Source organism: Phaseolus vulgaris, chromosome 4 (assembly GCF_051622355.1).
Source record: "Phaseolus vulgaris cultivar YP4 chromosome 4, ASM5162235v1, whole genome shotgun sequence".
Lineage (NCBI taxonomy): Eukaryota > Viridiplantae > Streptophyta > Magnoliopsida > Fabales > Fabaceae > Phaseolus > Phaseolus vulgaris.
Genome location: NC_143501.1, coordinates 12,561,491 through 12,587,836, shown reverse-complemented (window position 1 = coordinate 12,587,836; position 26,346 = coordinate 12,561,491). Strand labels below are relative to the sequence as shown.

General features: G+C 35.6%; 3 protein-coding genes across 3 annotated transcripts; all 3 read right to left on the bottom strand.

Annotated features, from left to right (window-relative positions):
- Positions 1–2,296: 2,296 nt before the first annotated feature.
- LOC137837258 (mitochondrial phosphate carrier protein 3, mitochondrial) lies at positions 2,297–6,911 on the bottom strand. Its single transcript, XM_090301257.1, has 4 exons — positions 3,633–6,911; positions 3,206–3,420; positions 2,869–2,993; positions 2,297–2,758 (listed from the first exon to the last, which is right to left on the bottom strand). Exons 2-4 carry the CDS (start codon positions 3,413–3,415, stop codon positions 2,710–2,712), a joined length of 384 nt encoding a protein of 127 aa, XP_090157383.1. The 5' UTR covers positions 3,416–3,420; positions 3,633–6,911; the 3' UTR covers positions 2,297–2,709.
- Positions 6,912–8,613: 1,702 nt separating this feature from the next.
- Positions 8,614–12,890, bottom strand: LOC137837259 (uncharacterized). The gene is made up of 2 exons (XM_090301256.1): positions 12,468–12,890; positions 8,614–10,562 (listed from the first exon to the last, which is right to left on the bottom strand). The coding sequence occupies exons 1-2, from the start codon at positions 12,478–12,480 to the stop codon at positions 9,568–9,570; spliced, it is 1,008 nt and encodes a 335-aa protein (XP_090157382.1). The 5' UTR covers positions 12,481–12,890; the 3' UTR covers positions 8,614–9,567.
- Positions 12,891–21,294: 8,404 nt separating this feature from the next.
- On the bottom strand, positions 21,295–21,618 carry LOC137838287 (uncharacterized). Its single transcript, XM_068647537.1, has one exon. It carries the CDS (start codon positions 21,616–21,618, stop codon positions 21,295–21,297), a length of 324 nt encoding a protein of 107 aa, XP_068503638.1.
- Between the last annotated feature and the right edge of the window lie 4,728 nt (positions 21,619–26,346).

Sequence of the window (26,346 nt, the reverse complement as noted above, 5' to 3'; positions counted from 1 at the left end):
ATTTAAGTGAGGTTAGACCAACACTTACTTTCTAGAGTAAGGTTGGGTCAACACTACTAGTAGGACTTTAGAAATTTGTGTAGTTAGAAGACAATTCTAGAGAGAACTTTGAAAAGTAGAAATGTCTCACAAATTGGACAACATTTTATTACTCAAATCAAAAGAGACTCCCATTTAAAAGTAAAAGTCTCTCAAAACCTCTCAAATGAGAGTGTGACAAGTGTCACCACCTTATTGATGCAAATTTTCTCCATTGGGAGAGTGACAAGTGGCATGCCTTCATTGGAGTAAAATCCTTTCCATTGAGGAGAGGACATGTAGAACCTCATGCCTTCCTTGCCTATAATTCTATTTGCACATTTCTTTTACTATGTTACACCCTACTCTCTTTTCTATTTACATCATACTTTACTTTGGCCCAAAATACAAGACTCAATAAATCCTAACCACTCTATACAATTTTTACAAGGCTAAGAATAAGAAAAAGACTTTACATCCTAGGAAACATGTTACAAAAAGTGAAACATCAGTTGTCAAACGAAGATAACCACTCATAAATGCACATTGGAAATTGTTCTTTGTGTGACATCTATCATAAAGTACAAGTAAAAATGTCAATATGTAATAGTTGAACAAAGTTGGTGTCGATGAAAAGTTTATAAAACATCAACCTTGAAGAGGATGGCTATAAAAATTAAACCAAAAAGTTAATTACATAAGGATGATTTAAAAATCACTTGATAAATTATAGCCATTCATTCTACAAATCAGTTCACTTGCACATCATTTAGGGATTATGATGTTAGGGGACTTATATACCCTCCTCCCTTCGAGAAACTCACAGATATAATTATAAATGAATATTTTTAATGATATATGTATTTGGTATCCGAACAACCTGGATATATTTGATAACCAACTAATAACATCATATAATTTGTAACTAAATAAGTACCAAACTACAAGTACTAACTAACCAACTATATCTTTTTGGTTATCTAGGACTTTATTTGATATGCAAAAACTTATAAATACGCATTAATCTTGTATTGAGTACTCACTCAAGTCTTTCACTCAATATTCATATATATTATATATAAGTTCTTACTAACTTTTTGACGTCAAAGAATCAATTGTAGCTGGATCTTTCATCGATCTTTATCAACAACTCGGTGTCTACATCACAAAAAAATAAAGCTTGGATTCGAGAGACCTTACTCTTTCCACCTCAAAAGTAAAAAGGAATGCAATATATGTTATTTATGAGAAGAAAATATAAGTGTAGGATTTTAATAGAACATGTTTGAGTCAAAATGGTAAATGAGTAAGTTTTTGTATAAGGGTCGACTAAGAATTTGGTTTATGGTGAGGGATGCTGATGCAATCCAAATTGAGCTTTGGATGAAGTGATATAATGATGTAGCAAAAGTAATGTGAAATGCACCGAAGCTATGAAGAATTGATGAAGGTTTGAAGTGGTTTTGGTGCTGAAATTAGGGAGAAATTTGGCCAACTCCCTAGGGTTTCACTAAGTCTCTAGACTCTCTAGCAAAAAGGAGATTTAGGGAGAATGAGGTCTGGAATTCAGAGGTTTTCATTCATTTATGCCAAATATAAATACAAGAAGTGAAGTTCACCTATTTATAGGTGAAGATGTGAAGATAGCTTGCTCCTTAAGTTACCATAACTTTAGTTAAACAAACTTAACTATAGTAAGTTTTAGTAGATTAAGTAGGTGTCGTTCAAATCTTCTTAAGATGCTCTAAAAACACTTGCTTGCATGACAAGTGAGGACTTATAGAGTATGTTTCATTTATTTACAACTACTTTAAAAATGGTCATGAAATACAAGATCTCAACATAACTATTCTATTTTTTACAATTTTCATACAAACTAAGACAGTTATTTAACGGTGTATTCTTCTATTCTTAGCTCTGTCTTGTAAGTTGTGAATGGTCTCCATCAGATGCACTAGAAAGAACATGTGGGTTTTGCTTTTCAGTTTTCCAACCAACTAGATGAGGTGGTTTGACGACAAAAGAGGGTGTCATATGTAAAGGAGATACTATGTTAGTTTAGCCCGTTTATTTAAAGATATACTGATTCTATTATGAAAAATATTTGATTTTACATTCAAGTTTTAAAGTTTCCTTTCACTTGAATCTACCTTTTTTCCTTCGTACACAATGCCTTACGTACCTAGCTAGTACAACGTAAATAAACAACAAATATCTATAATCTTAGTAATAACAAATAGGGTACTGTTGGGATAAGAAAGGGAGGTAATTATAAATGAAAGCGTGACTTCCAATTATTCACTTCATTCTGTGAATCAATAATAATGGTATTTACTGCTATGAGGCATAGTTTCAGTACACAGCAGTTAAAAAATCTTACAAAACCATACCCATAACAAGGTACTGCTATTGAGTGCTCTAAATACACTAATTAGGAAATGATATAGAAAGTTTTAGGACTTATTATAAACACACTTTTCTTTATAAAAAAAACTTTATTCTTTTTTATTCCTTAACCAGTATTTTAAAGACACTTGCTATGGCCTTTTCGTTCATTTCATATAAAGTTCCCTATATATTTAGCAACTTCAGAAGTTCTCTGATTATTTATATATGGTCCCTACATTTGTTGGTTTTCTATGTTCCTAATACAAAGCGAGGTAAGTGTTTTCCCTTTGACACCTTAGCAAGCTAAGCAGCAGGAGTAGGAAGAGCAGGAGCAACACCACCAGTGGTTGGCCTGATTAGAGAAAAAAAAACAAATTTCATTACCATATATTAATTAGTGACATGATATAAACCAAACTGAACCTATTTATCATAACCAGATAGCAAATAGTGCAAACTTACAGCCCCACAAAAACTTTGAATGAATCGTATATTCCCCATTGTGCTCCTGTGAGAGTTCCAACCATAAGAATGCGAAGAGGTAGACCACTTATAAACATACCCCATAATCCAAGCTTCTTTACAGCCTGCATTTGGAAAAAAAATTCAGTTCTGCAGGATCATACGCTCTTTCCAATAAACCTATATGATATGACACCTTATATGTACGATTCTTTTTCTTTTTTCCTATTTTATTTTTTTTCCCATTGGACAGGTTGGTCACATAATGTTTCAAATGTAGTTATGCAGAAAAAATACCAAAGAAGAGCGTTAAAAATATATCAAATCTGGCACTTACATCACCAACGGTTGCCCCTTTGGAATTATTAAGGAAAGAGACTATGTTATCAGCGGGATGAGAGACAACGGCACACAATATACCAGCCATGTATCCACCGACAATGCTCACACCTAGTTGCAGGGAATTGCTGCATTCATATTTTGGTTTGGGGATGGCATGCTTGTAGATCATCTCAACTATGTTCTCATAAGAAGCAAACTTCATCATTGTATCTGCAAGAACGAAAATTATTTACTTTATAAGTAATGGTTTAGGTAATAATGTTCATCTAAAATCATCAATAAATGACAACTGATTAGCAATTTTCCGAAGGAAAATTTATAGAGGAACACACAAAAGGAATCACTAATACGATTTTGTACAATGACAAGTTGGCAGAAAACCTGCAAAAGGAAAAGTCACAACACATACACGCCCGACGAACCTGAGAGGAGGAGAGACGGAAGCAGGCCAACACATTTTGGGAAGCCCAGAGACTTACCCAGGGGACCACGTTTCAACCGTTACACCCCCTTGACTGCCGAAAGGTCAAAGGTCTTAGAGGAAGCTCTCAATGCAGATCTCCTGAAGGCACCAAGCAGGACTCCTACTCCGTTGAGTGCCGACCAAACCAAGCATTGTCGATACCACCGCAATTTTGGGCACACAACAGAAGATTGTTGGGCACTGAAGGATAAAATTGAAGAGCTCATCCAAGCTGGTCATCTGCGACGCTTTGTCCAGACAAGCCGAGAGGAGAGGAAAAACGAAGTTGATCTGGAAAAGAGAGAAGGGCGTAGGGACACGCAGGCAAACGAGCAGAGAGGCCGAAGAGGCCGGGACGGCCGAGAAGGACGAGGAGCAAGAGATCATCGAAGAACCATGCCGGTACGGGGAGTCATAAACACAATCGCCGGAGGTTTCGCGGGAGGAGGAACTACATCATCCTCCCGAAAAAGACACCTCCGGGCGGTCAGTTCGGTGTACTCCATCAGCAGAAGCAACAGGAGAAGCCTGCCTCCCATGCTTTTCACGGATTCGGACTTCAGAAACATAAACCCGAAGCACGATGACCCTATGGTAGTCACCATCGAGGTAGCCAACTTTGTCATCATGAAAACTCTGATAGATCAAGGGAGCTCTGTGGATATCTTGTATTGGAAGACCTTCCGAAAGATGGGCATATCTGACGACGACATTGTCCAGTATGATGAACAAATCATTGGCTTCGCGGGGCAGAGAGTCAACACCAGAGGATACATTGACCTGGACACCAAATTTGGAGAAGGAAATCGAGACTGTCGGACGATCAAAATCAGATACCTGCTTGTCGACGCCGAAACTTCTTACAATATTTTGATCGGGCGATCCTCTCTCAACAAATTGGGAGTTATAGTCTCGACACCTCACCTGGCCATGAAGTTCCCGGCCGACAACCCGAGTAGGGGCCGAGAGGTGGTCACTCTCCATGCCGACCAAAAAACTGCTAGAGAATGTTACGCGGCAAGTTTGAAGATTCTGCCACCGCGAACACCCACCCGGAGGGCCGAGGTTCATCATATATCCTTGAGTGATGACTTGGATCCAAGACCTAATGACGAACCCCAAGTGGAACCCAAGGAAGAGGTGGTGCCATGCCGAGTGGGCCGAGCAGGTCAGAATACTCGTTTGGGATCAACCTTAGGAGAAGAGGGAAAGAACATTATCACAGCTGTCCTATACAAAAACACAGACTTGTTCGCATGGTCGGCAGCCGACATGCCGGGAATAGATCCTCGCATAATCTCGCACAAACTATCAGTCTGTAAGGAGGCTAGGCCGGTAGCCCAGAAGAAGAGAAAGTTCGTGGGAGAAAAAGGACGGATAGTCGAAGAGGAAACCAGGAAACTACTGGATGCTAGGTTTATCCGAGAAGTGCATTACACCACGTGGTTGGCAAACATCGTCCTGGTGCAGAAGAACAATGGAAAGTGGCGAATGTGTACTGATTACACCCATCTTAATAGGGCATGTCCAAAAGATGCATATCCATTGCCAAGCATTGACCGGCTGGTAGATGGCGCAGCCGGTCACAAAGTGTTAAGTTTTCTTGATGCATACTCTGGGTACAACCAAATACGCATGAATCCGGCAGACCGAGAGAAGACAGCCTTCATTACCGACAAAGCCAATTTTTGCTATGAGGTCATGCCTTTCGGCCTCAAGAATGCTGGAGCCACCTATCAGAGGCTCATGGACCAGATGTTCCAAGATCAGATAGGAAGGACCATGGAAGTATATGTTGACGACATAATTGTAAAATCCGATAGCGTGGAACAACACGCCAACGACTTGGTCGAGGTCTTCCAGCAGATAAGAAAGTATAACACGCGCCTTAACCTAGAGAAATGCGTATTTGGAGTCGAAGGAGGCAAGTTCCTAGGCTTTATGCTGACAAGCCGAGGAATCGAGGCGAATCCGGACAAGTGTCGGGCCTTGGAAACCATGAGAAGCCCGGAAAACCTGAAAGAAGTTCAGCGGCTGGTGGGAAGACTGACGTCCTTGTCCAGATTTATGCCTAGATTAGCGGATAAGATCAGACCAATCTTGAGGCTCACGAAGAAAGCAGAGAAGTTCACATGGAGTGAAGGTTGCGAAGAAGCTTTTCAAACGGTAAAAAAGGCGTTGGCCGAACCGCCTATTCTAAGCAAACCCGTCCATGGGATCCCTCTACTGGTCTACCTGGCCGTGTCGCCGGAAGCCGTAAGTGCCGCCATAGTACAAGGCACGACAGAACAAAAACCAGTCTACTTCATTAGCCGGGTACTACAGGATGCGGAAACCCGGTATCAAATGATCGAGAAGGTAGCTCTAGCCCTCGTCCATGCCTCCAGAAGGCTACGACAATATTTCCAAAGTCACGAGGTTATAGTGCGAACCGACTTCCCCATCAATAAGATTTTGCAAAAACCCGAGTTGGCCGGAAGAATGATTGGCTGGTCAGTCGAGTTGTCCGAATTCAGCATTAAATACGAACCACAAGGACCTATCAAGTCCCAATGCTTGGCAGACTTCACTTCAGAGTTACAGCAATGCCAAGAACCTGAAACCATATGGGTCTTGCATGTCGATGGCTCCTCAAGTAAGAAGGGTGGGGGGGCCGGAATTGTTCTGGAAGGGCCAAAAAATATACAGATTGAGCAATCTTTGCGTTTTGGTTTCCCTACTTCGAACAATCAAGCAGAATATGAAGCGCTCATAGCCGGACTGTTGCTGGCAAAAGATGTGGGAGCTCAGAAGGTGGAATGTCATACGGACTCACAACTCATGGTCGAGCATGTCAATGGGAACTACCAAATCAAAGATCCTCTGCTCCTGAAATACTACCACAGAGTGGTTAACATCATCAGTCAGTTTCAAAACGTCAAGATAAATCATGTGAAACGACAAGAAAACCTGAGGGTCGACACCCTGTCCAAACTGGCAACCGCTAGGACGAAAGGCCGACACGCCTCTGTCATTCAGCAGATCTTATCGGCTCCGTCGGTCCCCATCGGGGAATGCATGGTCACCGAAAAAGGAGAAGACGACTGGGTGTCCAACATGAAGAAAGCTGTCAAGGACCGTGAAGAAGGGAAGGACGGCCATGACTTACACCTATCCAGGAAAGCGTCACGATTTGTTATAATAGGAGAAGACTTGTACAAGCGAGGATTCTCAACCCCTTTACTCAAATGTGTGTCGAAAGTAGAAGCCGAATATATTCTGCAAGAATTACACCAAGGGGCGTGCGGGTTACATTCTGGGGCCCGAACAATGGCGACGAGAGTCCTGAGGGCCGGTTACTATTGGCCTACGCTAAGAACAGATTGCACCAACTTTGTGAAAAAATGTGTAAGTTGTCAAGAGCATGGTCCGCTAATCCACCCACACCCTCACAACCTGCAAAGCATCAATTCTCCCTGGCCTTTTGCCCTGTGGGGGATGGACATAATAGGTCCCTTCCCCCAGGCAACCGGGCAAAGGAAGTTTCTACTGGTCGCAGTGGATTACTTTACAAAGTGGATTGAGGCGGAACCCCTTGCAAACATCACAGCTAGGCAAGTCCAGAACTTTGTATGGAAAGACATCATCTGCAGGTTCGGAATCCCGCACACCATCATCACGGACAATGGGAGACAATTTACTGATCGCAAGTTGGCCGAATTCTATGAAAGCCTGGGCGTCCAGCACAAGACAAGTTCAGTGGAGCACCTGCAAACCAATGGCCAAGCCGAATCTGCCAACAAAGTCATCATGAACGAACTAAAGAAAAGACTTGGCAGTGCCAAAGGTAAATGGGTAGAGGAGCTCGTAGAAGTTCTCTGGGCATACCGGTGTACCCCCCACTCGGCAACTGGGGAAACCCCGTACAATCTCACCTACGGCACAGACGCCATGCTGCCGGTTGAGGTCGGAGAGCCGACAATCCGAAGAGAACTCCACAGTTTGAAGATGAATGAAGAGTGTCTAAGAGCGGAGTTGGATTTGCTCCAGGAAGCACGCGACAGGGCCAAGATAAGAGAACAAGCTTGCAAGCAGATGGCTGCGAGAAGATACAATTCAAAGACAAAACCAAGAGCCTTCCAAGAAGGAGACCTGGTCTGGAGAATGAAAGGGGAAGCTCGCAGGATCCCAGCAGAAGGAAAGTTCAATGCAAACTGGGAGGGTCCCTTCAAGGTCAGAGAAAATCTCCAGAACGGCGCATATCGCCTAGAACACTTGGATGGCAGGGAAGTTCCCAGGACGTGGAACGCGAGCCATTTGAAAATGTATTTCAGTTAACATGTATTATAGGTGTACTCTTTCCTACCTTCGATCTTTTTTCCCAGAGGGCTATCCCGAGGGTTTTTCATTGAAGAAGGTTTTAACGAGGCACCACAATCAATGAAATCATTTTTATCACTCAAAATCCTCTGGCAAATCATTAATACAAGAATCAATAAAAACCTCTCGGCCAAGGAAGAATTCACTCAAGTGAATCCCTGCCGAGAGTACAAGAAAAACATCTCGGCCAAGGAAGAATTCACCCAAGTGAATCCCTGCCGAGAGTACAATAAAAACCTCTCGGCCAAGGAAGAATTCACCCAAGCGAATCCCTGCCGAGAGTACAAGAAAAACCTCTCGGCCAAGGAAGAATTCACCCAAGTGAATCCCTGCCGAGAGTACAATAAAAACCTCCCGGCCAAGGAAGAATTCACCCAAGTGAATCCCTGCCGAGAGTACAAGAAAAACCTCTCGGCCAAGGAAGAATTCACCCAAGTGAATCCCTGCCGAGAGTACAATAAAAACCTCTCGGCCAAGGAAGAATTCACCCAAGCGAATCCCTGCCGAGAGTACAAGAAAAACCTCTCGGCCAAGGAAGAATTCACCCAAGTGAATCCCTGCCGAGAGTACAATAAAAACCTCCCGGCCAAGGAAGAATTCACTCAAGTGAATCCCTGCCGAGAGTACAAGAAAAACCTCTCGGCCAAGGAAGAATTCACCCAAGTGAATCCCTGCCGACCGAGAGTGCAATAAAGACCTCTCGACCAAGAGGGTTCACGATAAACCTCTCGGCCAAGGAAGAATTCACTCAAGTGAATCCCTGCCGACCGAGAGTGCAATAAAAACCTCTCGGCCAAGGAAGAATTCACCCAAGTGAATCCCTGCCGACCGAGAGTGCAATAAAGACCTCTCGACCAAGAGGGTTCACGATAAACCTCTCGGCCAAGGAAGAATTCACTCAAGTGAATCCCTGCCGACCGAGAGTGCAATAAAAACCTCTCGGCCAAGGAAGAATTCACCCAAGTGAATCCCTGCCGACCGAGAGTACAATAAAAACCTCTCGGCCAAGGAAGAATTCACCCAAGTGAATCCCTGCCGACCGAGAGTACAATAAAGACCTCTCGACCAAGAGGGTTCACGATAAACCTCTCGGGCAAGGAAGAATTCACCCAAGTGAATCCCTGCCGACCGAGAGTGCAATGAAAACCTCTCGGCCAAGACAGTTCAAAAGAAAAACCTCTTGGCGAAGGAAGAATTCACTCAAGTGAATCCCTGCCGACCGAGAGTGCAATAAAAACCTCTCGGCCAAGAGAGTCTCAGAAAGTTCAAAAGAAAAACCTCTTGGCCAAGGAAGAATTCACTCAAGTGAATCCCTGCCGACCGAGAGTGCAATAAAAACCTCTCGGCCAAGAGAGTCTCAGAAAGTCAAACAAGTAACGTATACGAGAAGTGAGTGAAAGACGACATTCAAATTATGAAATTCTCATTCATGGTATTCAAAAGAAACCGGCTACGCCGTATCGAATACACAAAAGACGGGGTCACGACTTTACAAAAAATAACAATTAAACGCGACCCATGCATAGAGGAACAAACTAGCTATCGGGCTCTAGGTGTTCGACCTCTGAAGCTGTCGGGGGAGCTAGCACTTGAGGTGAGCTTGGGATTTGATCTAGCGGCATGAGTTGGCCTTCGTAGAAGTCCTTGTCAACATCAAATTTCCCTTCATCCAAGGGAACATTATAGAAAAAGGCTGCTTGCCGAAGGGCTTTCTTAAAGCCAAGTTCATGTTCCTCCATGACGCTATCTTCGGCCACCTCTAGTTCCTTCAGCAGCTTCTCTATCTTCTCTTCGGCTCGATGGTTGGTATGAGCCATGTCCAAGAGGCTTTCCTTTAAGCCCTTCACTTCGTTATCAGCCTTCTCGGCAACCTCTCTACCAGCCCTCTCGGCCAGTTCGGACTTCTCTTTCCACATCGCCACCTCAGTCTCTAGAGCTTCCTTCTGAGCCACAAGTGTAGCATTCTCGGTCAACTTTGTTTTCAAGCTGGCCGAGGACTCATTCAGCTTAGTTCGGAGTCCCTCCACCTCGGCTGCATTTTTGTCCCTCTTCATCAAATCGGACGCCATCCGTTTGCCGAGTACCAAGGTCCTAGAACACAATTCCATGAAGGCGTCATGAACTTGAGCAGGGCGTGCCGACAGATACGCATCTTGCTGGTAAGGATTCAGCATGATGCTCACCTTCTCGGCCACATTAAGATCGTGTCCAAGAAAGTCAGGCCCACTTGAACCCGGTCTCCCAGGCAATCGGCCCCTCTTAGGAGACCTTCCAGATGAAGAGCGCTCCCCATGGCGCCGAGAAGACTTGCCACGATCCTTGCCATGGTCTTCTTTTCGTTTTTTTGGGTTGGTCGGGCGGTCGACTTCGGCAGCTGGCACTATAGTAATGGGGATAGCAGCCTCGGCATTCGGTGCACCCGATCCTCCCAGCGTATCCCCCCTCGCGGCCATCTGTGCTTGCCGCTTCAGGCGAAGCTCTCGAAAATAATCTTTCTTTCCACCTGGCGGCACCAAACTTGCCATTATACCTGAAGGACGAAAGCAAAGTTAGTCATAGTAAAATGCACAAAAAGACGAGTAAAAACACATACCATCAACATCAACACATCTATCAGGGGACAAGTAGGCACGGACGAGGGACCGGGTTGGAATCTTGCGAGGAAGTTGGTCCAACACCGATAACACTTCCAAGTCGTCATCGGTCATCAGGGACCTCGGCCATAAATTGAAACGTGCCGGATCCTTCGTCCAATAAAAAGGAAACTTAGGTGTCTCACCATCAAAGAAAAACTGCCGTCCCCCCTCCTCAATGACAACCTTAAAGAAACCTGTTTTAAAGTTCTTATAAGATGTCGTATAAGGAGCGAAAAGGCTATTTTTTGTTTGGCCGACAAGGGATAACCAACATATTCGGTCACCCGGCCTTGTGCCAAAGAAATGCAGAAAAGACCTAGCTGTCGGCCTAAGACTCAACACATCGCAAAGCAACCGAAAGGCCTGGAGTGCTGCCCAGCTATTCGGGTGCAGTTGCGTGGGGGCTACATTTAAAACACGCAGCACCTCCATGGAAAAACTATCAAGGGGAAAGCGGATATGCATATCCGAAAACAAACAAGAATAGAAATAAAAAAAAGTCCTTTCGCCCTTCCCCCCTTCCCAAACAAACAGTCTCAAACTCTCGACACCTACGAAGAGCGAAAGCACCACTAGGCACACCATCTAACACAATATCTACGCTATCTACAAAATCCTGAAGCAACGAAACTTTGGTAAAGACAGAAAAGAACTCACGAACGCTACTATGTACCCATTTATACTCGGCCTCTCGGGTTTCCTCCCCTGCGTACCCACTCAATGACAACGACTCTGCGGGTTGTTCACTTTCCCGACTCAAAGGGCCGACAGCCCGAGAAGAGCCTTCGGCATTCTCGGCATCTATGACAGGGATATCATCAGCCAATGGCCTCTCCCTATCAGACCCCCTAGACACAGAAGGACATGAGGCAGCAGCCGAAAGAAGAGACATTGTTACCTCCAGGAAACTCTTCAACCAATACACAAGGAACGAAGGAATATCACTCGGTTGTCGGACTCTCAGAGCTAGTTCATGAATCACATGAAGAAATCGGAGCCCACTGCCACTCCTATTTATAGGTGAGAAAAACGAGAAGGCGAAGCGTCACAACGAATGCCCACCGTTGGATCCACATGCAATGAACGCGTGAGATCCTACCCAGCGGTCACATCCCACAGTACCACGTGCACGCGCCTCGAGTACAAGCCAATGTACTCAACCTCAACAAACTGAAGGCTCACGGCAATTCGACTCTACGTTACATTTTAGCCAACTCACTTGAGCCTGGGGGGCATATGTACTACCAGATGGCCGTAAGGCCGACTAGACCGGATAGACGACAAAACCGACTAGACGACAACAGGCGAAGCTAAACGCGTAATTAAGCATAAACAACCCAACTTAAATGGTAAGCACGGTTAAGACTCAATTGGGCCTTCGTTTGGACCCTAAAGCAGGCCCACAGCGGCCATAGCCCACCTAGAGCAGTATAAATAGCAGAAGAGGCACATCACCCAAGGTAACTATTCACTCCCCACTCTTCTGGTACTTAGCTCTCGGTCTGACTTGATCGTCGGAGTGTCTTCGCAGGTACTCCCCCCATCGTGTCCAAGCTGAAGATCCAGTCGGAAGAAGACCAACCGGAAGACCGACAAGACGAGAAGAACGACACGACATCATCAGAAGAAGTGTTCTGCAGGGTCAGATCTTGTAGGAACAAAACCCATTTTCATTTCCCGTGGCGTCAATTCAATTCGCTCCGGGCCCTCGTTAGAAAATTGTTCAACGAAAATTGAATATGCGAAAATTCAATGGCGTGGAAGGTATAAGGATGCATGTGAAGAGAGCTAGAGGAGACCTGTATGTTGCATTTGACAACGTCAAGAGGCGTGATGGCGGTGTGCGTGAGGCCACAGCAGAGGGCTCCTCCGATGGTGCAAGCAGCGTAGTACGACGGTGAAAACATCTCTATGCTGCGTTTCTCACTCGGAGAACGAACCGCGAAGCTCGAAGCCTCCATCGTCTTCTTCTGCGGCGGTGACGGAGAGGAATAGAGAAAGCTCGGAATCAGAGAATGGCGCCCCAAAGCTTCAGAGTCTGAGGGAGCCATCAACTGCGAACAGTTTAACAACACTGCGTGTGTGTGATTTGTTGGAAGAGAGAAAGAAAATTTTGAAATGTGTTGTATTTGTTAGTTGTTCTGTTTACAACGATTATTTTTGGGTTTCACGGCTTTTATATACCGAACGTGAACACAACGAAACGTCGTCGCGCGAATTGTCAACTTCCTTTATAAAGAAGAGAGAAAGATTGACCAAGTTGACTTCCTTGATCCAGAAGAAACAAGTATTAATTATTTTGATGGTTGTTAAATTCTTTTTCTCTTCTTATCTTTTACCTCTTCAACTTTCTATAAACTTATTAATAGATTCTCATTCTCTTGTATAGTATCTTTTTTTTTATAATAAAATAAAAATGCATTGATTTACGTACACCATACACTTTTCATGATTAATTAATTAAAAATAAGTGATCACTCAATCTGTTTTAATTAATGATTGATTTTAATTATTTAATGACTAACTTTTTTTATGATTATTTATGATTTTTTTATAGTGATTTATGTCTCAGTTCTTCTAAAATTAATTCAAATAATACACTTCATATAAACTAGATTTGAAAATATGGAACACTTCGGAAATGGAAAGTAAAAGAATAAGTGTTTATAAAATTTATTTTGAAATTAAATTGATTTTGTAATGAGGTAGAGTAATATTTAAAAACTTTTGCAAAAGTAAATTTACTGTAAAATTTAGTGTACATTTTTACCCATAGTAAACCTATTAAAGCTAGTTTAATTCAAAATGAGTTTTGATTCAACATGATTGAACCACAGTAGCACAGTATCTCACAAACGTTCGTTTAATATTAGCATAAAGCAATTTGTGAAGGACTTGACCACTTCTACATTACCAATTTTACGAAACGTGGCTGCAATTTCAAAACTATTATTGGTTAGGGAAAAAAAGTATTTTTGACATCATTCATTTAGAAAAAAAAAAACCGTGCTTTTAATGATAAGTTATTAAAGAAGGTATTTAATTAAAATAGAATTTTTATTATTTAATAAAAATAAATAAATAAATTCAACTTAATGTGAAAAAATTGATGATTGTGAACCAATCATGACTATTCCTGTAGGCCAAGAAAAAAGGAAGATGATCAAAGAGATTTCGGGTCAAAACTCTCAACTTTGGAGCAGGCATACTATTATTATTATTATTATTATTATTATTATTATTATTATTATTATTATTATTATTATTATTATTATTATTATTATTATTATTATTATTATTTGTGATTAAAATGTAATTAAAATATTATTATTTTAAGTTGTGATGTGGTTTTTTTTAATGTGAAATATCAGTACCCTTGAAAATATCAATGAAGACCCTTCCATTTTGGTTCCTCAACTTCTCAGACTTTTCTTCATTTTGACTATCACGTCCATATGCAAATTCAGAAACTCGTTCACTGGTATTGTTACAAACTCTTTCTTCGTTTTTTTTTTTTAAGAATATTTATCAGTTTCTCTGATTATTGATCTTCAGAGGAAGTGAAATTCTTTAATAAGATTTTATTTTCTTATTATGTTTTTCAGTCTACAATACTCAAACCTGAGCCAAAACATGATTACGAAAGCCAACTTCAATATTCTCTATCTAATGAATTCTTGGTTTATTTTATTTTGATTTAATTATATCTTTGGGTTTATTTTAACTTCATATGAAAAAGTGTTTTAGTTTTGATCCTTTCTTGTTAATTTTTGTTTTGCATGGATATTACTTTCTTTATTATTTTTTTGTCTCTACCCTTATTCATTAAATAAAATATGAGGCATCAATAAAAGTCATAAAACATATTACATCATGTGACATTCTTAAAAACTGAAATAAAAAAGTGATGTATTTGTAGGACAAACAGTACAAAAATATTTATAGGGACTAAAATTAAAAGTAACATATTTATAAAGGCTTAAGGATTTAAAAAATAGTTTGAGTGGTATAATTAAGATGCTATTTCAATATTTTATTATTAAAGTGAGAAGCATATAAATAAAATAGTTAGTTATTCAAGTTTTATTTTAATATAATCATCATTTTTTTAGATTTTTTTTTTCTCCTATGTCTTCTTTTTAGATTTTGAACCTTATTTTTCATCATACTGACTTTATTTTTGGACTCCTGATAGTGAGTAGAGTAAAATTGTTCTATCAGAATTTTGATTGGAGTAAGTTCAATTATGATTTTTTTTCCTTTGAATTAGTTTTAAGTTTTCCTATTTATTTGGATAGACTTTCTCTGTTCATGGTACTTGAGATTTCAAGACGAGTCTTTGTTAGTTCAGAGTTCTAGTAATATGTTTGGATCATTGATTGGGACTTTGTGCACTACAAAAAATTCATTAAATGGAAACTAATTTTAGAGGCCAAAATAATTAGTCACTATATTTACTAAATTAGAGACTATTTTATAAACTAAAAAATTATTGGTATCTAAAGTAGTTTTTATTATTAATAAAAAATTATAAAGTAGTTTCTAAATTGGCATCTAACCATTAGCTACCAAGATTTTAGTTACTAACTACTTATGTTCTAAATTAGTCTCTATTAGTTTTATAAAGACTAATTTAGAATCTAAAATATTAGTAGCTAATTTAGATACCAATTTAAAAATTATTTTATAATTTTTTTATTAATAATAGAAATCACTTTAGATACCAATTAGTTTTTAGTCTCTAAAAGAGTGTCTAATTTAATCAATATAGTGACTAATTATTTTTGTTCTCTAAATTTAGTTACTATTAAATTATTTTCTTGTAGTGGTGATGCAAGTTAGGTTATCCCTATTTTCTTTAGGAGCTGAAACCCTTTGTGAGTACACCTACTTCTAATCAGGTAAGGTAAGCCTAGGTTAGAGGATCTGGATGTGAAGGTGACGTGATTACAAGTTCCAAATTTCTGTTGCAGGGTTTGTTAAGTAAAATTGATGTTGATTTATTTATTTGATTTTGAAAGTATAGAAATAGTAGATTTTGATGATTTGGTAAATTATAGGTTGATTTTGATGTGGAAGAAGTTCTTGATTATGATTGAATTGTGTTATGAATTATTTGAAGTGCAAACAATAATGAATATTGATTGTTTGAATTGGGATTTGAGTGAATCTTATTTAGATTTGAGTAAGATAGTATTATATTGAATCTTATATGTTTTGTAAGAATACAAATTTTAGAAATGAATGAGTGAAAACAAGAAATTTATTAAGTTAACAGTAAGAAAATAAAGTTGCTCTCAGATAATTTTTCGCTCAAGCGAAAAAATGGAGTAAAAAGTTGGCTTGCTCTCGGATTTATTTTTCCTCAAACGAGGAAATTCTCGCTCAAGCAAAAGTAGTACTAGATTTGGACTTGTTCTTGGCCTCATTTTCAATGGAAATAGTGGCAGTTCAAAGAGCCATCGGAAAGTAACTGTCCTTCCAGGGGTTACTAAAAATCGTCGGTAATCCATTAGTGACGTTAGATCTACTAGGAGAGAAAAAAAACGTGGGTAACCCACTTAGCGAGAGTTAAAACTGTCGGAAATGTTAAATATAACCCCATTGAAAATGATATATTTTTTAGTGGAAGGATCTTTATATTCTCTCCTGAATGAATTGAATAGAAAATAATATTTTCAAAATCACGAGAATAAGAAATAAATAGTTACCCAGCGAGTATGGAGCAAGTTGTAAGTTAAAGTTAGTTGTGTCATGATTCATTTTTAGATAGATAAATTGTGAAAGTAGATAAGAAATGTTGTCAGTTTAAAGATTTAAACTTATTTCCAAAGGGAGTACCAGAGTCGATTTCCAAGATGAAAATAAGAATTTTCTTTGATATGGTGCTTAGACAAGGTTAATGTCAATGACACACTATAAGATGGCTCTAGCTAAGCAATAAAGCTAAAAATAAAATTGGAGGTTTGATAGAGAAAATAGTTTACCAGGTTGAGTATGTCATCCCGAGAAGCACCAATGATATTGGAAAAAAGAAATCATTTGCTTAATTTTTAGTTTTAGAAATTGTTTCTTCATCTCCTTTTCTCTCAAATTTTGTTTTGACTCTTCCTCTTCTTCTCTCAATTTTTCTGAATTTGTTTTTATGTTCTTCATGTATGAAGAATTAATTCTTGAGGATCAATTTATGGAATCAAGAGCAAACAACCTAAATCGAGTTTTGCACTTCAAGTTTGTTCTTATCTTCTCTAATTTTTGTTTCTCACTTTTTTATTACAATTTGCATTTCTAATTTTAAAAAGAAAATTAGGAATCAATTGAACCTTGATTTGATAACTAGATACAAATTATATTGAATGATATTTTTTATTTGATTCATATAAGTGGTTTAATAGATTAATTGAAGTAGTTAATTGTTTAAACTTGGATCTGAATATTTAGAGAATTGTGATAAGAGAAAATTGTTTAATTCTTAAATATGTAAATTGACCTTTTATCTCCTATTGATTTTATTTTTTCATCTTTATTGTGTTTCAATTTCTTGTTGACGTTTTTAATCAATAAATCCATAAATTTTAATTTGTGCGAGAAGAATATTTAAAATTGAATGCAATATACATGTGATGGAAGACCATGCAAAGTCACCATACACAAAAATAAAAGACAGATGAGTTGTCTATACCAATAATAGAAATAACTTGTATAGGATTTGTATTTTACTTTTCTCTAGAGTATTTTATAGATGAAATAAGGATACTATAAAAATCCTAACTTGTCACACAAGTAAGGGCTTCTAGAGCACCTTAGAAGAGTGCACACGACTTCTTTAAGCCACCATAGTTAAGTCTATTTAACTAGAGTCATGGTAGCTTAAGGAGCAAGCTACCTTCATCTATAAATACCCTACAATCTATCCGTGTATTCAAATTTGTAATTAAATGAATGAAGAGTTTTGAATTGGAACAATCATTATCTCCCAAATCTCTCTGGCTAGTGAGCCTCTTTGGCCTAATGAACTTAGGAAGGTTGGCCAAACCTTCTTCCCCTTCATTGCACCATCAAACTTCCAAAACCTAGCACCTCTCAATCGTTCGGTGCCTCAATTACCACTCCACTTTGTTGCATTCTCCATTCAAGAGCTTGGATTGCATCAACATGTGTCATCTAAGAATCAATCTAAGTTGTGTTCTACATTGCACCTTTTAGAGAAAATTTATAATATTTGTTTTCAAGAACAACACTGAAAATCAATCAACACAATTTGACCTTAAATGATCTTATCACTAACTAAAAGATAAGGTCAATTAGCATACATAATAACATATTCATAAAAGGTAGACTCATTCTTGTTAAGATCCATACAATTTATCCTTGTCTAAAACAACTAGACCATATTGTTGGCATAAGTGATTCCAAGAAGGGGGTGAATAAGGTCCATAGACTCTCCTCGTTGAGAAGTAAATTAGATCGTTTAGTGAAAAAAAACACAAAATAACATAACATAAATTTATATTGGTTCATCCAAACTCACGAGCTACGTTCATTTCTTTCTTAAGACAACTACTTAACATATTTCATTATTCAAATGAACAGTTATATGAGTACACAAATCACTTCTGATTACCTTTGTATACAAATCACTCTTGGTTGTACTGTCATAATCTCCCTTTGAGACTAAGACCTCACAAAATAATAAAAGAAACAACTCTCAAGTAGAGGAAAATATTGTTAAGACACTAGATGGTCTAGTACCTACTTGACAATATAGTACTCATTAAACGATCTTGTGATAAGAAAGTCTATGAGTTTTGATGATAAAACACTATAAGAATTGTTAAAGAATATAATAAAGCTCGCTTATAAGTAAAATCAAGCAAAAACACATCAGACTATCTATTAAGATTAAATCTGTTAGACGGTCTTGCAGTATTGAAATTGTTAGACGATCTATCATTGTAAAGCACATTAGGCAGGCTTTATGTTAAGAAAATAATAGTCAAATCATAAAGCATTGACTTATTAGAAAATCTAATTGTGCATAGACGCGATAGACGGCAGTACAAGGACATGTTGGATAGTCTCATCAGACAATTTCTAAGGACATAACAACCTAGACGACTCTAAGGCACAAGACATGTCAAACGAAATAATGGTAGTGAACACACTAGACAATTACTAGACGATCACTTCGTTTTCTACGTGTTAGACAGTCTAATGCATCGAGGAATGTTTATACTCTCCTTTTGCTCGATGAACACAATGTAACTTTCCTATATCTCTATCTTCCTTCATTTTTATAATTTTCTATGTATCTTCATAAGGTATCGGAAAAGTCTAAATTTCTCATGGGTCATATTTTTATATTGCACAATTTGAAAACTTATTTTAAATTCTATAATTTATATTATAAATACATTTTCGATTTGTACATCCTGGATTTTAGATTATACAATGCTTTTTGCGATTATGCAATTTGGAATATATTTCTAATTGTGTAATCCATAAATATATTTCAAATTGTACAATGTAGATTAAATTTATAAAATATACAATTTAGAATCTAGAATGTTTCTAACTTTATGGACATTAATCTTTCCCACATCAACAGAAATACATGAATAAACCATGTGATGAAAACCATCCAGCCTCAAAACTTTCGGCTAAGAAGATAGTCGAAGATCGAGACTCACTAAAGAGATTGGAAAGTCTTTTTCTTCTTCCTAGCCTGTAAAAATTGTATAGAATAGTTAGGAAGTTTTGGGTCTTGTATTTTGGGCAAAAGTAGAGAAGGTTGTAAATAGAAAAGAAAGTAGAGTGTAAAATAGTAAAAAAAAAGGGGTGCAAATAGAAATGTAGGCAGGAAGGCAAGAGACTCCACATGTCTTCTCGTTAATGGAGAGGATTTGCAGCAATAAGGTGGTGACACTTGTCACACTCTCGTTTGAGAGGTTTTGAGAGACTTTCTCCTATAAATAGCAGTCTCTTGTACATGATTTTTAACTTTGATTTGAGTAATGAAATGTTGTTCAATTGAAACACTTTTACTTGTTCAAAGTTCTCGCAAGAGTTGTCTTCTTGCTAGACAAATTTCTAAACTCCTCCTAGTAGTTTTGGCCTAACCTCACTCTAGAAACTAAGTGTTGACCTAACCTCACTTAGATTCGCAGTCATAATTTTCATCTCTTCCAAATTTCTACAATTCTTCATTCTTCCACAATAGTGCTCATCATCCATAAAAGATACTCAAATCAAAAAATGAAGAAAAAGATTTACAAATGAAGATGCAAGCTAGGATTGCATCACTGTGAGTTGCTAAAACAAAGAGCATGAGTTATTTTGGTAAATTTTTATAAAAAAAATTAATTGTAAAATAGGTTTTTGCTACTTGCACCCCCATAAATTGCCACCACATTATTTTAAAAAAATGTACCCTGCTTCATGGTGACATTCAGATTACCTATTTCAAAAATCTTCTAGAACAAGCTCAAGAATTTCCAGAACATTATTTTTGGAATAAGATTTTCAGAACATAATAACTTAAATCGAATTTTCAGAAAAAAAAAATCCAAAACATATGAGATGCTTTCTAAAATAAGTTTTATGGAACCTATGAGATGTTTTCCAAAAACAAGTTTTCTATAACCAATTTTTTAAAGCATATAAGATGTTTTTTGGAATAGGATTTTCAAAACAAAATTTATAGAATAAACTTTTCAAAACATATATTCCGAAACAAGTTTTCCACCAAACCGAATGATTTACTCTCTCTCTTTCTTTCAAAGAGTGCAACCAATTTGGATCAATCACTAAGTCAAAAATTAAAGCGGATAGTTAGAACGCAACTCTTTTTACTTAAGTGTATGACAACTCAAATATCACAATAGAGACTTGATCCACTTATCACGGGACAATTGATATCACGTGCAACAACGACATGATTGTGTAGCCAGGTCCTTTTGCTATTATTAGTATGGGTGCATGTCGTAATCATAGTATACAACAAATAAAAGCCCACAAAATGTGGGTGTTTCTTTATAGATCCCAAGAAGTTAACAAGCGCGATCCTTTTACATTTCAGAATGCTACTCCGTTGAATTTTTTGAGATAAGGAAGCCAATGAAAAAAAATGTAAAAAAAGTTTGCAAAATTATGTTTAAAGTGCAAAACATTCTAACTTAATTCAAATACTACTTTTATCACTCTGAAGCCAAATTCAAGTTTAATCAATAGCCAAACATTTTTTTTTCTAAATCACATTTGACAGAAGATAAAATAAATTTTGATACTTTCTACCATAAAACCAAACACATACTCAATTGAGTTCACCGCTTGTTAAGTTCTAGAACATGACTTGTGATTGTCCATTCAATTTCAGTTCTCCATTTCCCTTGTTTTCAACAAGATTTGCCTGTAGATGTTACTTTAGGGGTCGGTAACATGTGAAGCAAAATTTATCACATCTGGGATTTGGTACAAAGACCACAAGGTATTGTGTGAAATATTTTTCCATGCTAGTAATTGAAATATGAAGAAGCAATACTATGAAAAAGACTTCATCTAATGGGAGAAATGACATCTTAAGAAAAAAACATCTACAAATATTTATTGGTAAATGCTCAAAAAACACTATGCAAATATTAAGAAACTGCAGAGTAGGATACCAGCAATGGCAGCTGCATAATTGAACCTAGATGAACTGGAGGACTTCCCAGCGAACTCGCCGGGACTCAGCATCGGAGAGGAGGCCTCTTCCTCTGGAGGAGCTGCCCATCTCATAGGTGGATCAGCAGTTGGAGTGGGGAAAAAGGAGGTAATAGCAGGTGCAGTCCAATAAGGTTTATCTGTTGGAGAAGCTGAAATAGTTGGCTCACCATTTGAGCTGAAAACCAGTGAATTGGCTAAGAAGACAAAGAGAAGGACAAAGGAAGATAAGTTGGAGATGGTAGCCATGAAATTGTGAGAAGTTTAGCAGATCAGAAGGATGCAAATAATGATATAGGCTGGGAGTAGTAAAGATATTAATTTTTATACGGTGTTTTCTGAACTCAAATTCGAGAGACAGCATCGTTATGGTCAATTACCGTATTCTAAGTATTGTCTGTTTTGAAAATCGGTATTCCGTCACAGTTTTATTCTTAAAATACGTCTTGATAGATTGAGGGAGTATATAAACTGTTTTTGACCTCGACTTTAACCTCGATTCCATGTGAGATTATATTAAGATACGAAAACATATAGTAATTTATATTCATCCATCACATAAGTTCTCTCAGTTCGTTTTATATAAAAAAAAACATCAATATTTACATTGTTTTTTTTTCTTTATTTATTTGTTGTTATCCTAAGAGAAGAGATTTCATCTTGCTAGTGGATGGAGAAAAGTTTGAACTTTTGAACACAGTGGACCCATTTATATCAGTGACCCTTTGGTGCCAATTGCTTCCTGCACCATATCACTGCACACGATTTCAGCAGAAAAGACGAAATTGTCCTTAAAAACAATTTCTGAAATATGTGTTTTGGATTTTTTTTTTCCGGAACGAAATTTTATATTACAGATTTTTTTATCCGGAATGGGTTTTTCATTTTTGTTTCTGGATTTTCATTTCTGAAACACAATAATCTCTTTTCCAGATTTTGTTTTCAGAATGTATTATTTTCAATTCTTGATTTTTTTGTTCGAAATAGAATTTTAATTTTTGTTTCCGAATTTTTATTTTTGAAACTCAATAACCAATTCCAGATTTATTTTTTCAGAATATATTATTTTCAATTCTGAATTTTTATTTCCAAAATTAAGGGCATTTTGGAAATTAAAAAAATATGTGGGTGCAAGTTAAAATTGGTTGGGTGTACGAAGCATTTGCCACTTTGGTTGGTGCTGTCCTACCCCCATGTGACTGGTTTACGTAACTCCAATCAATTGCTAGTTTTGAAATAGTTGGGTGAGTAAATGAAGTATGCTCAAGGTCAAGAAATACAAAATCTAGAAAAGAGAAATACTTTTACATTATTCAATTACAATACTGAGTGAAATTAGTATCTAATATTAACAGGTGGAGAAAATGTTATAAGACAAAAAATATAACTATTTATATGCTATTAATCCATTAAAAATATAACTCTTTTATATGAAGTTTAATGTGTCATCAAAGAAAGTATCATATAAGATCTAAGATTTAATCAAAATATAATTTTGTTTTACTCTAGATCATCTTGTCACAAATTTTCAGGCTTTAATGGGTTTGACGTTTAAGAGTGAGAATCTTTCTCGACAAATGAGTTGTGGAGATTTTTTTTTGGAGAGAACTGTAAAAAATATTTATTTCACAACTCAATAAATTAATATTTAATTATATTTAGTTTATTTTTTAATTTAAAATAATATTATATTATTATTTACATTTTCGTGTGAAAGTAATTTTTTTCATTTTTTTATCAACAAATTTTCTATCTAAATGTCTATAAATATGAAAATTCTTTCTTTATCTTTTTTTTAGGTTTTTTAGACTTTACAATTAATAAAAATTTTAGATTTTACAATTTAAAAGATAAAATTGACTTATAGATTGTACAATCTTAAAAATATATTTTACTTTTTATTATATAATTTGAAAATAATTTTTTATTAAAAATAATTTTATATAATTTAGAAATTAATTTTGATTTTCAAATTATATAATCCAAAAAATAATTTTTGTTTGAGACTGCTTCCCTTCTCATAAAAAAAATTCTAAATTGTATAACTCAAGACTGTCATATAAATTGTAAAAAAAATAAAAATTGTTTGCATAAAAAAAATCAATTGTGTAATTTAAAAGTTATGATATAATATTTTATTTTAAATGGAAAAAATAATATGTTTTTTTTAAATGAAAAAACTGAAAAATAAAAAACATAGAATAAAAAGAAAACACAACCACAAAATCTAAAAAAAAAAATGAGTTAGCAACAACGACATAAAAATAGTATATATTAATGACAATTTTATTTTTTACTCATTTCATAAAGGTATTTCATGAAGGTGTAGAAGTAGAAGAAGTCTTGAGATTGATTGGAGGAAGAAATGTCCACTTAGGGTTGGATGGCTCGTGTGGATGTACTCTTCACAAGTAAAAGTATGAGAGGATATCAGTTATTTGGATTTAGGTTTTGTGGAAAAAAGAGAGAGGGAAAATATAAGTGTGAACAATAAATATTCTTTCCCTTTAAAATAAAGAGAAACAAAGAGAAAGTAGGTCAGCATGTGATTATTTCCGAATTTATCCTTATTAAATAAATTCAACTAACACAAATATTTTAATAAAATAGTAATTAATAATAAAATAAAAAAAAGTTAATAAAAAAATATATACTTATTTATAATAAACAAATTATATAATAATAATTATTATAAATATAATAATATTATTTATATTTAAAGGATCTTCTAATTATAATTTTTAAATTTATAAATATTTAAATTATTTATAACTATATAACAATTGACAATTTTACATATAATCAAAATTTTACATATAAATTATTATTTGTCAAGTAACTCATTTTTTTTTCAGAAATTAATTATTGAATTATATCGGATTATACTACTAATAATTTTAATTCATACAAATTTACACAAAGTATCTAATATTTGATTATTCTCTTTTTTAAAGACAATGGTAAATTTGTAATCTTACATTTTACACCTTTAAAAAAAAAAATACTCTCCCAACAATCACATTACTCACAAACTTCAGTAAATTTTTCATACAAATCCACTCTAATATACCTCAATCTAAATACACTAATTTTCTTCACACTTTTCTCTCAAATCCTCACATATCCACTTCCTCAAATTTTCACACTTTCACTCCTCAATCCAAACACAATCTTAATGGCAACAAGTGAAACTTGTTTGAATAAGGAACATACTAGAATATGTATTCCATTGAAACCCTTAAAGTATGAATAGTTCTCCTAGATATAATAAAAGTGCTCACACCACCGGGTACGAGTGGTCATGGATTGGAATTTTCAAAATCCAATCTAGATCCAACGAAATGGATTATTTTAACTAGATCATATTTATTTGGATTTTTTCAAATCCATTTAAAATATATTAAATTAGATGAAATCTACTTTGTCAATTAGATTAAATGCACTTTTTCAATTAGATTAAATCCATCTCGATCTGGGCCCTAGCTGACTCAACTCGACATGGGCTCAGATCTACTCGGTTCGACATAAACTTTGGCCCACTCGGCTTGACATTGAACCAAGCCGACTCGGCTCGACAAGGGCCAAGACCAACTTGGATAATCGATTATGTCGTATTTTGCACTTGGTTGATAATCGATTATGGTTCTAATTTTCCAAATTTATGACTTTATGTTTTTTGAACTAATTTTTCAATGATTTTTTTTCAGACACAGTTTGATCAATCTTAGACTTGCATTGTGTTATGATTTTGTTATGTTCTCTTGAGGTATGTGTTTATTTTTTTAAAATTGTGTTTGGATGTTTAGTTTTATTTTGAATTTAATTTGTTTAAATTATTTTAAAGTAGTTGTTAATGAGTTTTTAATTTTAGATGTGAATGTTTAGGAAATTTGATTATCAAAGATTGTATATTGTTAATTGTTAATGTAAAAATTTCATGAAATTTGAATATGTTATTTTTGTGACATGGATTGAATTGAATTGAATTTATAGATTAAAATTAGAAATGAATATGTTATTTTAAAATATTGTTATTAAAAAAATTATAAAAATTGTTGGAGTAATTTAAAAAGAGAAAAACCAAATATAGAGAAGATTGTTTTCAACATTTTACAATGTTAATAAATAAATTTATGAATGTATAGATAGTATTTTTTTTTAAACTTTGAAGCTGTTAATAAATAAATTTTTTATTTAGATTTACAGAATAGACATTTTTTAGAAATTATTATTTTTACAGAATGTAAATATAATTTTTTTAATGTTATTTTTTAAAACAAATATTGTATTAATTAAAAAAAAAACAGAAAAATATTACATAATAAATTAGAATTTTTAATAATATGTGTACATAGTTACATAAATTGTTAATGTTATTATGGAAAAATTTAAACAAATATTGTAGTAATTAAAAATAACAGAATAAGATTACATAATAAATTCGATTTTCTAATAATATGGGTAGATAGTTATATTTTTTTAACATTTAATGCTTTATTAAAAAAATATTTATTTATTTGAAATGATTATTTTTATAGAATGGAAATACAAATTTTGAATGTTATATTTATAATTTATTTTTCATTTAATGTTATGAAAATATATATAATTTATTTCTCATAATTTACGTAAATTGTTAATATTATTATTTAAAAATTAAATCAAATATTGTAGTAATTTAAAAAGAAAACAGAAAAAGATTACATAATAAATTAAATTTTTTACTGATATGTGTACATAGTTAATACATTTATTTATTTATAGTTAATATTTTGACATAATGGCAAATTTGATAATAACTGTTAACAGAAGTTTTTATAGAAATTAATAATGTTATAGAGAGTTTTATTGTTACATGGAAATGTAATTAAAAAAATTAATAATGTTATACAAATTTTTATTTTTTATTGTTACAGAATATAATTGTAATTTAAAATATTAAAAATATTATTGTACCAAAACCCTAAATCAAAAAAG